The sequence below is a fragment of the Bacidia gigantensis genome, assembly GCF_019456465.1.
Source record: "Bacidia gigantensis strain McMullin 20006 chromosome Unknown contig_49, whole genome shotgun sequence".
NCBI lineage: Eukaryota > Fungi > Ascomycota > Lecanoromycetes > Lecanorales > Ramalinaceae > Bacidia > Bacidia gigantensis.
The window spans coordinates 563,509-581,223 of NW_025408612.1; the positions used below are offsets into that span (position 1 = coordinate 563,509).

The 17,715-nt window shown below is 50.0% G+C and overlaps 6 protein-coding genes across 6 annotated transcripts; 2 read left to right on the forward strand and 4 right to left on the reverse strand.

Annotated features, from left to right (window-relative positions):
• Positions 1 to 536: 536 nt before the first annotated feature.
• KY384_000238 (uncharacterized protein) lies at positions 537 to 5,092 on the reverse strand (the record flags this gene model as incomplete). The annotated part of the gene is made up of 2 exons (XM_044808775.1): positions 537 to 940; positions 991 to 5,092. The coding sequence occupies 2 exons, from the start codon at positions 5,090 to 5,092 to the stop codon at positions 537 to 539; spliced, it is 4,506 nt and encodes a 1,501-aa protein (XP_044665528.1).
• A 414-nt stretch (positions 5,093 to 5,506) lies between these two features.
• KY384_000239 (uncharacterized protein) lies at positions 5,507 to 6,578 on the reverse strand (the record flags this gene model as incomplete). The annotated part of the gene is made up of 3 exons (XM_044808776.1): positions 5,507 to 5,901; positions 5,954 to 6,318; positions 6,367 to 6,578. 3 exons carry the CDS (start codon positions 6,576 to 6,578, stop codon positions 5,507 to 5,509), a joined length of 972 nt encoding a protein of 323 aa, XP_044665529.1.
• A 602-nt stretch (positions 6,579 to 7,180) lies between these two features.
• KY384_000240 (uncharacterized protein) lies at positions 7,181 to 8,408 on the reverse strand (the record flags this gene model as incomplete). The annotated part of the gene is made up of 2 exons (XM_044808777.1): positions 7,181 to 8,281; positions 8,337 to 8,408. The coding sequence occupies 2 exons, from the start codon at positions 8,406 to 8,408 to the stop codon at positions 7,181 to 7,183; spliced, it is 1,173 nt and encodes a 390-aa protein (XP_044665530.1).
• Positions 8,409 to 11,530: 3,122 nt separating this feature from the next.
• KY384_000241 (uncharacterized protein) lies at positions 11,531 to 13,157 on the forward strand (the record flags this gene model as incomplete). Its single annotated transcript, XM_044808778.1, has 3 exons — positions 11,531 to 12,504; positions 12,561 to 12,897; positions 13,071 to 13,157. The coding sequence occupies 3 exons, from the start codon at positions 11,531 to 11,533 to the stop codon at positions 13,155 to 13,157; spliced, it is 1,398 nt and encodes a 465-aa protein (XP_044665531.1).
• A 569-nt stretch (positions 13,158 to 13,726) lies between these two features.
• KY384_000242 (uncharacterized protein) lies at positions 13,727 to 16,052 on the forward strand (the record flags this gene model as incomplete). Its single annotated transcript, XM_044808779.1, has 3 exons — positions 13,727 to 13,803; positions 13,853 to 13,860; positions 14,038 to 16,052. 3 exons carry the CDS (start codon positions 13,727 to 13,729, stop codon positions 16,050 to 16,052), a joined length of 2,100 nt encoding a protein of 699 aa, XP_044665532.1.
• A 64-nt stretch (positions 16,053 to 16,116) lies between these two features.
• KY384_000243 (uncharacterized protein) lies at positions 16,117 to 17,525 on the reverse strand (the record flags this gene model as incomplete). Its single annotated transcript, XM_044808780.1, has 3 exons — positions 16,117 to 17,115; positions 17,234 to 17,423; positions 17,488 to 17,525. 3 exons carry the CDS (start codon positions 17,523 to 17,525, stop codon positions 16,117 to 16,119), a joined length of 1,227 nt encoding a protein of 408 aa, XP_044665533.1.
• Between the last annotated feature and the right edge of the window lie 190 nt (positions 17,526 to 17,715).

The window sequence follows — 17,715 nt, forward strand, 5'->3', positions numbered from 1 at the left end:
GCAGAGGAAAAGAGAGTGTAGAGGTTGGTTGATTATTGTTGGAAGGGGGGGGAGGGAGAGGAGAGGGATGGAATGTAGAAACCAGGCGGCGGCTTGCGCGACTTGCCTTTGAATCATCATGCGACAGCCCCCCTCGACCCCCTCGACCAACAGCCACTAAATCCGGCTTGGTCTAAAACATAGAAACACCAGAAACCGGGCTCTAGAACCAATCACCCCCAGAGATTCGTAAACTCTGCCTTGCGGCAATGTTCGAAACCATGTCCCAATGGTCCTGGATTCTTCAAATTTAGTTGGTATTATTATATCTATCATTATGCATTATGCATCGTGCATCATGCACAAAATGCTGCACAGGATGCCAATCATTTGCATTCCATCCCGTCGACCTCACACACCAGCATCAAGCGCCGGGAGGAACCTGTGGGCGTCGCCGCTCGGTCTCCCGTATGAAGATCTCTGAAGTCTGGGGGAACGAGGGGGAGTAGGGAGTGCAATAATTCATGCATCAGTCACACAATAGCTTGTCACTTCATTCATTGCACACCTCGTGGTCCCATAGCCTTATCTATTTCGGCTTTACCCAACCAGGGCCACCAGTAGTCCTCCTCCACCAGCTCTTCCATCATTTCCTGCTCCGAAGGCAGCTGTCCAGCCCCCCGAGCGGCCTTCCGAGCAGCCTTTCGAGCAGCTTTCTTCGCCTTGGAGTAGCCACTGACCACATCCTCCCGTTGAATCACCCTGACTCGCTCGCCCAAGGGGACGACATCCTTCATTGCATCGCCATTCCCTGCTGTCTCGTCATCCAGCAAACACTTCCTCATCTCTGCACATGCCACTCGAAATCCCGCCACCTCCTCGTTGAGCTTGCCGTCCTCATCCAAAACTTGCATCCTGGCCGTGCCTTCGTCAAACCCCCCCAGAATTCCCTCCCCCTCTCCTGGCGTTGCCCGTCTTTCGCAAACGGTCCTGTGTAATGCCTGCCTTTACCTGGCCCGAACACCGGATGGATATCAAGCTGACCCGAGCGAACGAGCTCTCTGGCAGCATCAATGCCCTCCGTACCCGGGTTCTGCTCTTCCGTGCATTTACCACTGCCGTCTGGTGCACGTACGAGCTGGACTGGACCCACCTTGGCGGGTTCATCATCGTCCGAGTCATCCTGATCAACTTGTCCATAGGGCGCAGAGGACAGGAGATGAATGCCCCCGTCTGCATCTCCGACGAGTAGTTGAGTGAAGTCGGGAGAGAATGCGCCATCCTGGATTGCAGCACCAACTTGAGCCACGTTCCGGATGAGGACATCTTCTGGGTGTCGCCGGATGTCCCATGCTTTGACGACACCATCTGAGGATCCAGTGTAGTATTGCCAACCTTCTGGGCCCCATAGGCTCATGCGAACCCCTGTATCCGTATCGCCCCTCGGCCGATCAGGATCGAGCTCTAACAAAGGACTATCATGTCGCAGACAATGTAATGCCATATCTGGCCGCCTATAATCCCATACAAACGATGTGCCATCGGTACATCCTGCGGTGACGATGTTTTGATCTCGGGGATTGTAGGTCACGTCCTGAATGTCGATAGCTGAACTCTCAAATTCCGCCACAAACCGTGAGAGAGACCGGACGTCATAGGTGCGTACTACCGTCTTCGTATTCCTCTGAGCAAGTGATCCACCCGGAGCTCCGCCCGTTACAAAGAAGGGCTGCAACGGGTGCCACGCAGCTGCAGTCACACTTTGCGAGCTGGGAGTGACTTTGATGCTTTCCCGTTTGTTGACATCCCAAAGACAAAGATGGCCCTCGCGAGCATAGTCACGGTCGCCGATCTGATCCCATTGGGAAAATCCGGCCAGGAGCAGATTTCCATGATGCGCCGCCGGGCCCCAATGTATACATTCCGGCAATATTCGTAGATTCATTCTTGCTCTGGCACGTTCTGATGAGAACGATTCATCAGACTGGATGACCCCATCGTCGCGCTCATGAAATACGGAGATAGGATACTCGACACTCTGACAAGCTGTGGCAAGGATGTTTACAGATGAATTATGTACGACGTCTATGTTAGTGACGACTTCGGGATGCCGTAAGCTTCCGACACACTCTTTCAAGCCATCCTGCACATTCCAGACTTTCAGAAATTTGTCTCGACTCGCTGTGAACAGGTAATGCCCTGCAGCTGAGAACTTGACAGCATTGACAGTCTGATAAACCATAGGATCGCAAGCATCATAGGTCTCTTGATGAGAGTTAGGCCCAGTAGGGATGCTATCCGGCTTCGGTCTTGTGGTTCGATGATCAGGTAACTCCCACATCTTATTCTCGTCAATATTGCCCAAAAGGAGATTGAGTGGCCTGTTGTATTGAATGTCCTCCGCATTGGTATGAGCAGCGGCACCCACAGCATAGGACACCGAGTCAGGTGCCCAAGCAACGTTGACTATATCGCTTGAAGCGCCTTTCCAAGCTCGCCACTGCTCGAGCCGCTCAACAGTACGCAACTGTAGGTCGCTAGAGATGGGCCTCCCCATAGCCGGGTCAAGCTCGCGTCGTCGTAGTAGGGATGGTAGCTGTCGATCATATCTTCTTGTGGGGTCAACGAGTCTTCCCTGGAGAGTAGTCATCCATCTTCTTGGCCCGTGTCCTTTACTAATAATAGATCTTAGCATAATTTCGGATGTTCGCATCTGTTGTTGGTCTTCATTAGATATTTCTATTGTGTCGAAATCATCTTCAGTGACAGATATTGAACGATCGTCTAGCACTGCAGTGGCGATGATATTTTCTAGATGAGGATCAAATGCTGCTTTTGGATCACTCACCCGAACAGCTGTGCCAAGAAGCGTCGACTTCCTGCTAGAAACGGGAAAACCGGTATTGTCGGCCATGTGAAGTGCTTGGAAGGGCTTTGAACCGCTTGATGTTGCTCTCCATTTCTTGTTACTCGTAATCTTGGATGTCTCATTAAACCTGCCTTGAGATTTTGATTTCCCATTCAAGCGTTCGATGTAACCTGCTGCTTGCTCGGGAAATCTATCCAATAACTGGCGTCTGAAGCTTTCTGGCGGCAGCGATGCAAGATTGTTGTGGCTATCCTGGGGTCTTTTCTGTCTGTCAAACACTTCCTTCAATACCTCTAGATTGGCGACGGCGTTCTCTCTTTTCGACAGTGTTCGAGGTTCCGGAGATTCGTGATTAGTTGTAGAGACTGCGGCTACCGGCAAGGCAACTTTTGGCTGTTCGTTCAGGACATTCATCTGGGCATTATCTGCTAACCACCGTTCCTTATGGTTTGTCTTGACGTTTGAAGGCACGTCAGCCCAGGCAAATGTCGGAGCGACGGCATCATCTGAAGTTGACTTTTGCCCTTGCTGGCTCTCAGATGCAGCCAATGCCCTCAAGGTATATATATCAGAGATCTTCTCCAGTATGAAGTCTTCTTGTTTGTCTGTCAATAGAGGGTTGTTATCACGAAGGAAAATCCTAAGGTCCTCACCCACGATATCATTCATCATGCTTGTTTCTAATCGCTCGAGCGATCCATTAGATAGCTTCTTGCAAAACCTTTGACGGTGGCTTTTGATCGCAGGTGCTATGAACGTCAAACAAAGTTTTATTGCTTGGTCAACTTCCTCTCTCGTCCATGAGTTTGCTGGAAGATTCAGACCATCGCTTGCCTGCGCACAACCCTTGGTCCCTACCAGCATTTCGTCTGTTCTTCTCGATGGCGAAAGAGGATCGCATTCGGGTGATGTCCTTGTCTCCAAACCGCTTGGCCATTCCTGAAGTTGTGCAAAGCCATTGTCAAAAGATTCCCAGGACTCGTTCTCATTGGATGAGTATTTACGGAATCCGTTAACCCTTGGAATTCCGTATTTCTTTCCTCCTCTCCTTCTCCTCTCCTTGGGAAATCTTCCACGGTCAAAGCCAGGTAGAAAAGAGGGGATTACAGACTGATCGAAACTTGTGTCATATTTCTGGGTGAGATCTTGACCAGCAGAAGATCTCCTACCATCGATGGATGACAATGGCGAGAGGTCAGTATTAGCAGAAGCTTCTGCCCCACCAATCTTGACCGATCTTACATGACCTTCTAGTCTAGATGGTTTGGAGGAAGGGATTGATTCGCGTGGAGCATACACAGGGACGATCGGGGACACTTTAGGAGTTGGAACCAATTCAAAGTGGGAACACGGATGCTTCGACGGTAATTGAAAAGGTGCGGGCTTTGCGCTCTCTGCCGATGGTCTATCTATGGTTGTAGGGAGCGTAGAAGGCGGCTGAGGTTCCATCCAAGTAGATGGTCTGCTACGGGCAGCATTGCTTTCACCTGATTCCATTGATGGAACTTTAGACCGTCGGCTTCCATCATCATATCGTGATGACGGATTGATAGATAGGGCTGAAGTTTGAGGTGTCGAAGCTTTTGACACGCGCCCCGGTATTAAAGGTGTCATTGACAGCGTCTTTTTCGCTATCGTTGAAGCGGCGTCACTCTTCGTACGGATTTCATGTGGCATGGTTAACCTTCGGTCAGACGATCGCTTGCGTTTTTTCGGTACCAGATTTGACGCTACATCACTCTCTTGCCTGGCGTCCCCCACTGATGAGAGCTTCCTTGCATTCTCAAACGTGTCGGGAGGTGGGCGAGTTATACACCCATCCTCAAGCGATTGGCGTCCAGTTGACCTCAACTGAAATTGTCTTTGCCTAGCTTTCTCGCCGACAGGCCATTCTTGTTCATAGCTTCCATGCCAGGCGGCGACCCTATCAAGCCACGGAGCTAGACTTTCCTTCGTAGGCGTCTTCTGAACATTTTCTCGCAGGCTAAAGGGTATTGTTTCGTCGAAGCTATGTTTCGATCGGGGTTTGAAAAATGCAGTCTTATGCCTTGATTTTTTTTCGGTTCTCGGCGTCGAAAGATCCGATGGTCTTCCGTCAGGGCCATTCTTCAGCTTGTCTTTGCGTGGTGTCTGCAACGTTTTCAAATAGGTGACATCTGCAATACTGGATTTTGCTACCACCGATGCACTTTGCTCGTCACCTGGATGTTCATCATGTGTCAGATCAACAATTTCGATCGCCATTGGTATGCCTCATTACGAAAATGAAAGGCGAAGGGAGATTCGTGGAGGGAACTGAAGACGATATCGCAAGTTTTGCATGGCCTGCGTTTATCATAAGCCTTGCTCGGTAGCACGTTTTGGAGAACGCCTCTTAGTCTGCCACTTGAGCGATGGGGGAGCATTCACATTCACATACACATACCATGGACTGCTGACGCTACCTAAATGGCGATGGGGTTGGTACAATCTGCACAGGATTCACTTTCATAATTTAGTGGAGAGCGCGTGGTCGCGTCCGCCTAGGCCCCTGCACTCCGGGATGCACAAGCCACATTTCAAAAATCATCATTAGAAAGATATCATAAGCTTAAGGGATCCAGAAGTATCTTGGAACCGAGAGACGTGCTACATAAATACTTGAGGGACCGAACACTATTATAGCCCATCGCCCGGCTCCCAGTACTTCATCCACCTCTTATCATAATCACTGCTAGGATCATAGAAACGAAGATCTGTGCTGAGCCGAATTCTTCCATCTTTGTCTTCGTTGCGACTACTTCCATGTATCGTGTACGGATCGTGAAAAACAACATCCCCTGCCTCAAAATCACTCACGAGCCATTGACCTCTTCCACCTGCTTGGTCGCGATGGAATTCTCCAGCGTTGGCCGAAAGCTGGCCAAATTCGCCCATATGAGCATTGAAGGCTGATACGCGTTCTGCCTCGGGCAACTCCTTTGCGCGTGCGGCAAAATCTTCTTCCATTGAGTGACCCAACGAAATAGAGTCTGAAAGATATATTAGGCCGCCTCCATTAAGGGAAATGTCGCCTGTGTGGAAGTCAGGTTGTCAATGCTCGACAGCTAGGATATCGAGCCTTACCGATCGGGACCCATGCAGTAAGAAAGTAAGCAGATCCTCCCCGCAGAAACAGCTTATCGTAGTGAACGCCCGTGCTCAAGCCGCCGGGAATGTTATGCCGCAGCATTGTCCGTTGGAGAAGAATATCTGCCTCCCAGCCAGTGAGGTCTCTTACCATTTGACGCAAGACTGGATGCTCAAGGAACCTCAGATAGTCCGTATTTTTGTGTGACGCGATCATTCTGTGCTGCTCGGCCTCGTTCGGTGGAAGAAGGCCGGCACCAATGCCAGCGTGGTCGCTAGGTACGGCTTCTCTGTTGAAGATACCCTGCTCCGGCGAAGTACCTGGTTGAAGCATCCCGAGACTTTCGTAGTACTCAAAGTAGCTGCATAGATCTGAGCTTGAGTGCAGTCTTGTCGTGTTGAGAGATTACCTTTTCCGAACATCCATAACGTCTTGACGTGGTATAAGATGTTTAAGAAAGAGATATCCATCGTCCTCCAGTCTTTTCCTCAGTTCTGGCAGCGGGGTATCTTTGCCCATAGGTCGCAACCTCCCCACATACTTATCGTCGATAGTCCCCTGAACACCCTTTACAGAAAGTTTCAGGGGATTTTCTGTTTCAATTTCCACGGTCGTTGTCATATCGAGCGCTCGATGATGAGTCGGTCGCCTCTAGTATCGAATACTTTGCAGTTTTCAATCGAGACTGATTAAAGCAGTCTTCCCCAAGACCAAATTATCTTCAGAGCGATTTTATATGTAGCATGTAGCTATTGCATCATAGGCGACCTAACCCCCCACTCTCCTTTAGCAGCCGAGAAAGCAACCCATCATCCCTGTACTTTTAAGCGCTATATAGTCATTTTGTGTTCCTCTAGGCTCACGTGCGTCAAACGCTTAATTTCTCATTCAAGTTGGGAACTTTCCATCTTGAGACTCGCCGGTCTTTCACCAGTTGAATGACGGTAGATTTTCTATGAATGAGGGCGTGTGCACTAGAATGCTCTGATTTTGACTTGAAGAGAACAGATTAGCAAGTTTTCTCTTGGAGCTGTCGTCATTTGATAGAACGTAGAGGTGCTCTCAAAGAGCCGAAAGCAAGGGCGCAAACACCGAGCATCCCTATACTGCCAAATGCATATGCTCTTTCCCGCCCAGCCCACCAATAAAGTGTGCAGAAGGCAAGAGGTCCAACAGATCTTCCAATTTGTCCTGCTCAAAGATCAATCAAAGCTTGCGCAGGACTAGGATTGTGGCTCACCCCAGCTACGATGATGACCTAATTTCTCTCCCCTTTCCGAGTCTCCAGATTCGAAGCTGCTTAGACTGTTCAAACCAGTGACGACAGTGCCCGTGGTGACTGCGAGCAAACCTGCCGCAGTCCAAAGTTGACTCTCAGTATGCAGTTGACTGAGTAGTATGAAGCTTGCTGTACATGCGACTACTCCGACTTGCACCACGCGAAGAGGATGCAGGCGCCGAGTAAGTGAGCCTTGCAATAGCGATGCAATCAGGCCCATAAATCCAAGAAGCCTCCCCGTCTGGGAGGATGTATATGCGAACAAATCATACGTCATAAAAGGGAGTGAGAACTCCATGCCACTGAAGAATAAAATAAACACGAAGTGTGTGAAGTTGAGAAGAGCATGAGAGTTAGTACGTGCCGTTAAGGGCGTCGAGCTTTTTGATTGTACAGACGACCCATTTGAGGTTGCTTGGGGCCTAGATGATGGCAACGTTTCTGGCAGGTAGAAATAAAGATAAAAGGTCTCCACAACTACAAGAAATAGCGAGAAGCTTGCAGCCGTTGCAAACGGGTTTGCAACCAGTACCTCGATGTTGGCAAGTGCTGCACCCAATGCAGGTCCGAAGGTAAAGGAGATGGAGAAGCACACGCCGACCAGTGCCATCGTCGCGCCACGCTCTTTCTCGTTGCTCAGATCAGCGGCCATCGCAGTCGCTAATTGCACGTTTCCCTCGCTCAAGCCTCCAACCACACGACTAGCCAAGAATGTGCGGAAGTCTGTTGCAGCGACCCAGAGGGCGACTGAGGCTATGTTACCAGCCATAGACCACAAGAGGGCGGTACGACGGCCATACTTGTCGGACAGTGCACCTATTACAGGTGAGGCTATTGCTTGCAAGAACGAAAAGAGGGAGCCGAGAGCACCCCCAAGTAACACTATATCATAACGGTCGCTAATGGGACGTGAAAACGATGATTTATAGCTATTGAGCCCATAGAAGATTCGATTGAGGAATGAAGAAGAAGCTTGCGATCCTTCAAGGTTCCGATAAAACTCAAGGAGTTTGGGGAAGAGGGGGAGGATGAACGTGAAGGAGATCTGTTGACAGGAGTCAGTATGCAAGTTTGAACGAAGTCTAGACAGAGGGTCTTACGAGATCTAAAAGTAGAGAAATAAAGATGACCCGAAGAGTTTGCTTCCTCTTGAGAGGATCTATCGGACCCATGTTGACCTTGAGAATGAGATGACGGGGACTTATACATATGGAGACGCAGATGGTGGTTTGGAAGCGGTTGCTTTTCCGGGCGGGAGCGGCCCTTTTCTCAGGAGATTTCCCGAGGGGTTCCCTCCTATTTCGAAACCTCCCTCACCTCTTCGCCTGATGTTAAGGATATAGCTGAAGGTGACAGCTCCTCTGCGCTGCACTATAGACTCACGTACCTTCACACAGCCTCACAGACGTTTGAGCCTGTCTCTTGAAGCTCTATGATGCCGAGCAAGCCGTGAGCCTTTCGTCCTAGAAGGTGAAATGCTGGTCTGAAGCGACCATTAACGGCATGACACAGGTGTCTAACCCAACGCTTGAATAATCCTGATGGGAGTAGCACGCCGTTCTGACGTATGGATGAACTCGTATCAAAAAGGGTTCTTTCATGGAAAGGACTAAGTGACAAATCACGTTGGCATTGATGTCATCTACCTGGAAAAAGTTGACGTACCGGCCAAAAACACGGTCAAAAATAAATGACTTTTCATCTTGTGCGCGTGTATAAGATTTGGACGTTAGTTGTCGAAATTGAAAATTGGTCACTCCTGTGTTTCAGTTGCAATGCTCTTGCAAAATTGTCCATGAGGCCACTTTGGGAAGAACTCGCTTGCGCCCAGACTCCTAATACTTCTTTCTGCATCGAGGATCAGCCACAAGCTGAGATGTGGATGGGCGACCATCCAGTCTTGCCCGCCAAATCCCTCGATACTGGCGAAGAGCTTCCTGCTCTTGTTGATGCCAACCAAGGGGTTCCTGCTCGGTCCAAAGTGTACAGAGCAATTTGGGGGCGTCTATTTCTTTTACCAAAGACTCTAAGCATTGAAAAGACATTTCTGTTGCAAATTCATCCAAACAAAGCGCTTAGCGAGAAGCTACACAAGGAGAACTCAAGTTAGTTTACAGACCCCCAACACACCAGAGTGAGTTAGCAAGAGACAAACATTTATTATCGGAAACATCTTTGAGGTGATGCAAGCAGTGATCCCTTCTTTCAAGCTGTTGAGCACGATTCACTTTCGGGGATTCAGGGACGCTATCAAGTATTATCTTGCTAGTGTGATAACGTAATTAGGATTGCTATGGCGTCGGGGCCTTTGGAAGTTTTTGATGTACTACCAGGTTTGAAGCGCATTCTACTAGTACAACGTGCGGAAAATTTGAATAGCGAAATGTTGAGAAGCTTGTATCGGTTCATATTCCAGGCCAGCGAAGATGTGGTGCGAAATTGCCAGCAGACAAGGCAAAGCCGGGAGATCAAGCATACATTTCAGGTTTCTTACTGAGATTGCAAGATCATTTTTCAAAAAAAGACAATAGTACATTGGTGGCATTGCTGTATGTGCAGGGGTATATCTTACCAAGAATGGCGTTCGAAGCACGGAAGTGTCACTATGAGTTATCTTCGTCCCGACATTGGCGATGCGATCTATGTTCCTGCCTGAGCGCCATACGCATATCTTTCAGGGAATGTTGTGGAGTGTATGGCTCGATCCAACAATGTCCTCAACACCGGTTATGATTGATTCTCAATAGGAGGGAATAGTAATTAATGAAATTCATACAGGTTTCGTCCTCACGCAGACAGGGACAATGTGGCGCTGTTCAGCGCCGCACTCAGCTTTGCCCCTCATGATGAGCAGGGAGTGCATTTACCCGCGACGAAAAGCAAAAAGAGTCGGAAGGGAAGACCGAGATTTACGCTCGCCCGATGAGCGAATTTGATATACTTGGGGACAAATCTAACGGCGAGACATATCTATTACGGGAAGTATCTTCAATGGTCACGGCCTCGAAATCCAACTCAACGGACGTTCTCACGCTGAACGGGACATATGAATCCCTTTTGCGGAACAAGTCATACTCCGAGAAGAGAAGAGCGTCGAGCATCAGCATAGAAGAGAAGACAGCTCTATAGACTGCAACTAGTCGTAAATGTGCAGCCCATGTTTGGTGATGGCTCGCTGTGCCTATGCCTATGCCTATGCCGATGCCCCTTATCCTAGTCTCGAACGGTACTAGTGTTCCTCGAATTGGGTGAAGGAGCGCGGCAAGCTGCCCGACACCAATGACCAACGTTTTCCGCCGAACGACCTCCTCCTTCATCTAACCACCTGAAACTCCACTATGAGACCACCCCTCCCCACCAAGCCGCCGCCCTCTCGCCCAACCGCGACTCAAATGATCGTCACTGGTGGCCTGGGGACCATGTTCTGCGATCATAGGATGCGTTGTAGAGGACATCGCTCGTCACAGTCCTTGAGCTTCCCGAAATCATTAAAGAGCAGGTTATCGGATGATGGGCTCACCTGCCATCCAAAGAGGTGAGGGTTGTGCCTCAGGGGCAATGCCGATAACAGGCAGTAGCGCAATTGCCCTGAAACCTGGAGGAACTCAATCACCTTCCTGCGTCTCAGCAAGGTAGATTTCGCATTCATGATCGCCTCCTGTGCACACGAGCTTGCTGCTGGTGAAAACTGCACTCTCGCTCATGTGGCATGCTCTCTATATCATGCTCTCGCTGTTTGTAACCATCGGTCTTTTGCAAGCATTCTATATCACAAAAATAGCGAGATGACTTCAGATCAAATCATTATTGTTCGCGACAGTTGTGCTCCTGCAATTTAGCCCGTGTCGCATAATTGGTTCATCTCCTCAAGCTTCAAATAGCACCCTCACCCCTCCACCCCAACGATCTCAACGACCTTTACATACCGACGGTCTTCGCCATTCTCTTCTTGTCGCCGGTTGGACCGGTGACCTCGCCTTTGCTCTTTGTGGCACTTTCACTCTTTTGAACTGTACAAATCCATTCGTTTTTCTTCTTGCACCGTCTTGCTAGCCAAGCGGAATTCTCTGTTTCAGACCAACCCAATCACCACCTTACTTTCACCCAGCATTCAAGCAGGCTTAGAGAACTTGGATAGAGGTCATAGGACGTATTTCCTGCATCCGTAGGGCCGGCCTGGACATTGTTACAACGTCTCTAGGCTTGAAGAGCCCCCAATATCAACATGCGGTTGTTTATGATCATTTGTGCGCTAGGGTTCAGGACGCGTGCTCTGGCTACTCATTCGCTCGAAATGCAGAATGTCCAGGAAGATGCCGCCGTTCACCAGCACAATCACCTAGACTTCCACCTTCTCAAATCGAGACAGCACCTTGGGGTGAGAGCGCTCGCTCCGGGCTCTCCCAACCAGGACACCACGACTCACACAGACAACACCCCAAGTCAGGATACTTCCCCTGTATCCCAGGAGAATACTTCCCCAACTCAGCCAGACACCCCAGCCGATCAGCTCATTGATGAGCTTGACAAGCTATACGGGGAGTCAATTGGTACCGGATCTTGCGACGATTGGGCTGGCAATCCAGACGGCAAGGTATGCCAAAAACAACAGCCGCAGCCCAGTCAACAACCGGCGCAGAACCAGCAACAATCTCCAGCTGGTCAAACCCCTCCAAATCCGGCCCCAAAGCATGTGAAGATAGTAGATGAGACAGTGATTGTGGTGGTCACTAAGACAATCGGAGACTCGCCTCCACCTTCTTCACCAGCCAGCTCTTCGTCTTCATCTTCCTTGCCGCCATCACCAGCTGTACCCCCCACTCAGCAGAAGCAAGACACTGCTCCGAAACCGGCGCAGCCGCAACCACCAGTCCAGCCCAAGCCTCAACCACAACCACAGCCGCAGCCACAACAGGCTGCTAAACAAGAACAACCAAAGCCTCAACCCCAGCCTCAACCTCAAGAAGCTCCAAAGCAGGAGCCAACAAAGCCACAACCGCAGGCGTCTCCTCAGACCCAAGCGAAGCCACAACCCACAAAGGAACAACCTCCAGCGGACAACCCTTCGGGCTCCGGTGTCAACACCGATGGGCTGCCCAAGGATTTTGTGGATAATCTGGACTGCAACGATGATATCTTCAAGGGTTTGTCCAAATTGCACCACGACATCCATCGTACGAATCACTCGCTTCCTTTGCTTGTCTGGAATGACACGTTGTTTGAATATGCCAAGGAAACGGCGGAGAGTTGTATTTATGGGCACAGCCTGTCAGTCTGCTAATTCAAACTTACTTCAATGAAATTTGCATATTGACATGATCTAGGGCACCGGGTGGTGGGGGGTATGGCCAAAACATTGCGTCTGGAAATGCTCCCGGCAATATCTCCGCAGTCCTTACCAACGGCTTTTACAATGCAGAGATCGAATTGTTCAAGGAAGCTATTGCAGGTGAGTGGGGTACCAATGAACCAGCAATGAATAACTTCGAGGAATGGGGCCACTTTACGCAAATTGTTTGGGAAGGCACCACCTCATTCGCCTGTTACACCGCAACATGTTCTCCACCAGGTGCCGACCCTCTTCAATGCAATCCCGCAACAGGTGCATCATACTTGAAGAATGTAGGGTGTGGCAATGGAGGTACTAAGGCGTATAACACGGTCTGCAACTACTATCCGCCAGGTAGGTGGTCGGTAAACCAGGTGTTTGAAGATTTGCTAAGCTCTGAGCGACAGGAAATTATGCAGGCCAGTATTCTTCGGTTCCAGGCCCTCAGGACAAAATGCCATTCGTGCAAATGACTGGCAATGGCATTGTGGGCCTTTGAAACAAGTCGGGCTGTGGGGGTAACTTCTTGTCAGGCCAGTTGCCCACGTGGAATAAAGAGAGCAGTGCTTTCAAAGCAACGACGGATGCTTGACTTGAGGCGTTGTCAGCGGAGAAATCCGATGAACCTCGACTTCAAAGGGTGTTTCGCGATGTACTCAGGATAGTCATATGTAGATATTCACTTCTTCAACCTTCGATTGCCGGTAGGCAATCAGATTAGCAAAACGCTTTTGCTGCTACACGATGAGTCAAGGTGTCAAAAGCTAGCAAGTCAAAAGCTATTCATGAGGACCAGCTACTGTTTAAAGCCAAGATCAACACCGCCTAACATACATCGATACCGTGCCTTTTTTGCCCACGTTAAGACGGATCAGGATAAGCTCCTTAGGTAATCACGGCTAGCGGGCCGCTCTATCGGGGTCCTTGCAATGGCTGTGATGGCATGAATAAAGCACGCTGAGATCAATTCGTCCAGATCCTGAATGAGGCCTTCACTAGTAAATGACGGTCCGCTCGTGGACAATCGCTCAGAACGGTCGAGCAGTCCAGAGGTTTTTGAGCTCTAGGCCTCTTATTATCACACGCAAGTGGACAGGTGCATTACCATACCGGGCTGCCCACCCGCCACTGTTGTGGAGTTGCTGTCGCCAGTCCGCAACAATGGCTTCCGATTGTGGTCCGCAACAAGCTTCAGATAGCTTTCATCTGGTCAACCGGCTTGACGCGAGCCGTAGCCCGTACGTACGCTAGTCCTACGCCTTCGATTTTTGACTGTCACGTTAACAGATTGGACGGTAGGTACGAGGACACATGAATAATCCTGTAGCGTGGCAAATGTGGGATGAAGAATCCTTAAATGTTGCGAAGAAATACAACAAGCTGTTGTTCTTAAGCATTGGATATGCTGCTTGCCATTGTGTGTTTTCCCCCCAGCCTGTATCATAAGTGAAAACGTCTGATGGCATACGAAGGGTGTCACGTCATGGAGCGCGAGTCCTTCGAGTCTCCCGACGTTGCTGCTCTCCTGAATGAGCATTTCATCCCTATCAAGGTGGATCGAGAAGAACGGCCCGATATTGATGCCGTGTATATGCAATATGTCCAGGCTACTACAGGTTCCGGAGGCTGGCCTCTGAATGTCTTCCTGACTCCAGATCTAGAGCCTGTATTTGGCGGTACATATTTTCCGGGTCCTAGCGAATCATCTCATGGGTCCGCACTTGCAGATCATGTTGGCTTTTTGGACATTCTCAAAAAGCTGAGGACCGTGTGGGCGGAGCAAGAAGGAAAATGCAGGGATAGCGCAAAGGATATCATCTCGCAGCTAAGAAAATTTGCCGAAGAGGGTGTCCACGGTGAGAAGATGAGCCAAAGGGAAGGTGAAGCGCTGGAGATTGAGTTGTTAGAAGAGGCTTGTTCGCATTTTGCAACACGATTCGACAAGGTCAATGGCGGTTTCTCATCTGCCCCCAAGTTTCCCACGCCAGTGAATTTGAGCTTCCTACTACATTTAGGGCAATGGCGCGAGTCCGTGAAGCACGTCGTGGGCGAAGAGGACTGCGATGGTGCTAAGCACATGGTCCTTCATACCTTGAGATGCATGGCCAGAGGTGGTATACGGGATCAAATTGGCTATGGTTTCGCCCGATATTCGGTTACCAAGGATTGGGGACTTCCACATTTCGAAAAAATGCTCTATGATCAATCCCAACTGCTCAATGTCTACCTTGATGCATTCCTTATTAACCGTGACCCAGAAATGCTCGGCGCCGTGTATGACATATCTACTTATCTGACCACGGCCCCCTTAGCAGCGTCTACTGGCGGGTTCTTCTCGGCAGAGGATGCAGATTCCTATCCTACTAGGACTGCTGCGAACAAACGGGAGGGGGCTTATTACGTCTGGACTTTAAAAGAGCTTAGGACCTTATTTGACTCTCATGTCAGCGACATTCTGGCAGGTTTCTATGGCGTCAACGAGGAAGGCAATGTCTCGCGAGCTCATGACCCCCATCAGGAACTTGTTGGACAGAACGTGCTCAAAATTAGTAACACCCCTTCGGCTTTAGCCGCCGAATTCGATAAACCGGAGTCCGACATAATAGCTGCTCTCAAGTCTGGACGTCAGAAGATTCGCGAGCATCGAGACGCTCATCGCCCACGACCTGCTCTCGACGACAAGATTGTCGTCGCATGGAATGGGTTAGCTATAGGTGCACTAGCCCGCACCTCTGCTGCATTGCGCTCCATAGACACAAAGAAGGCAGATGTTTGTCTGAAGTCTGCAGTTTCCGCAGCTGAGTTTATCAAACGCGAGCTTTTTGACCGTGAGACACGAACTTTATACCGTATCTACCGCTCAGGTCGCGGTGACACAAAGGGACTGTGTGACGATTATGCCTTCCTCATCCACGGTCTCATCGACCTATATGAAGCAACTTTCGATGACAGCCATCTTCAATTTGCGGACGATTTGCAAAAAATTCAGCTTGAGAAGTTCCGCGATGTTGAAGGGGGAGGTGGATTCTTCACCACCCCGTCACCACACCCTCCGGATCTCTTGCTGAGGCTAAAGAACGGAATGGATTCTGCGGAGCCGAGCTCGAACAGCGTAAGCGCAAATAACCTGTGGAGACTGAGTAGCATGCTTGATGATGAAGATTACGCTAAAGTGTCTCGGGAGACTGTCATGGCCTTTGAGGCTGAGATAGAACAATTTCCGCATACGTTCGCAGGCATGCTTGGGTCTGTTGTGATGGGTCGACTCGGGGTAAAGGGCGTTGTACTAAGCGGACAGGTACAAGAGGGGGTGATAAAGAAACTGAGGGAAAGCGTAAGGCCTGGTACTACTGTCGTCGCTATCGGAAACGGACTCGGCGAATGGCTTAGAAAGAGGAACGCACTGCTCAGTGCTATTGATGCAGAAACCCCGAATATAACGGTTTGTGAAGGCCGCGTTTGCCGACAAGGCTCCGAATTTTTATGATCATGTAGTATGCCATGTCTAATGAAGTGTAATTGAATATACATTGCTGGGTAGCTACGAGTCATCAGTCATCATCCATCAGCTCAGCTAATTCCCTTTCCTCCTCTTCCGTTAGCATACTCTCTTTCTGTTTTTCTCCTGTTTGCTCCTGACTGCCTGTCCCATCCACGGCGTGCTCGGCCTCCTTCTTCGCTTTCCCCAGCTCATCCGCCCTCAAAGACCATGTCCTCAATGTCTGATCAATCCCTACCGTCACCAGTCTCTGCCTGCTAAGTAGGAGGCACGCCGTGATCTCCTCAAAATGGCCCGAATAGGTATGCCACAACTTCCCGCTCCCCCTTTCCCACACCTTTAAGTCCTCGTCTCGCCCCGCAGTAATTACCCATCCTCCAATTTCATCGACAACCACCCCCCTCACGTAATCACCGTGCGTCAGCACTGTATCGGCCGCCCACCTGCGCTCGCGGGACAGGCACTTTGCCGTTCCATCAGAACTCGCAGTCCACAAATCTTGATCCTCGTCGAAGAACAGCGAATTGACAGACGTGTCGTGCTGCAGAACAGGCGTTTCGGCGTCCACTTCTTCAGCAGACGTCAAGTCACGCTTTATTTTCCATCGTCGGATATGAGGATCGCTTGCTGCCGAGAATACCATCACGTCCCTCGATCCACCGTCTTGCCCGTCTCCGTCTTTCCCAATGCTTGTAGGGGTCGCAGGATCCACCGCCAACGCTAACACCCCCCTCGTATGCCCATTCAGAACATGCAGCTTTTCCCCTGTGCTCACATTCCAGGCTATAACACTCGTATCCGCACTGCCAGACACCAATACATCCTTTCCGCCGGCACCACCCAGACCTCCATCACTAGCTCTGAAGCAAAGCAGGCATTTCACGAAATCCGTATGCCCACGAAACCTCCTTCCGCCCTTGCAAGTAGTCGTATCCCATGACCAAATACTTTTATCCCAACAGCCCGCATAGATAGTCTGGCCATCAGACGAAAGTGCTAGGCTGGTTGCCGGGGTTGAGGGACCGCGATAGATGTGGGTAGTGTCTCCAGTCTGCTGCAAGCGTCAGTGGGTCGCACGCAAGATGCCTTATAAGACGAATCAAGATAATGGCGTGGAAAGAGCGTGAGCCATTCAGATGTGCGAAAGCGATGGCCACAGGAGAGCAGACGGCAAAAGGTGGAATCTCACCCACTTCAATAGCGATCCTCCTCACATTTCCGACGCTTTCTGCAATGAATACCACGTCAGGATCTGAAGGGTCGGCATGAATGGCGAGAAGCTTTGAGGGTAAGCGGATAGGAAATCCCTGAGTGTTTTTGGATTTTTGGGCCTTGCGGTTGGTCTCTGCGACAGAATGACTGGTCCAAGCATTTAGAGAAGGAAGGCTACGTGTGAGATATGGAATGACTAGTGGGAACGAACCTTGTCTGGAAGAAGTAGTCGCTATCGGAGGGAGGCATGGCCAAGGATTGCACGACTTAAAGGAAGACTGAGATCAGAATGCGGTAGGACGAGAGAGCATATGGAATGCCCGAGACTCAAATGTCGACTTCTCATTATATGCATCATACTCGCTTCTCGGTTCGAAGTGTTCTACCTAAATCAAGAGATTCCCCAGCCCAATCCTGGTCCATCTTCATGATACGACTC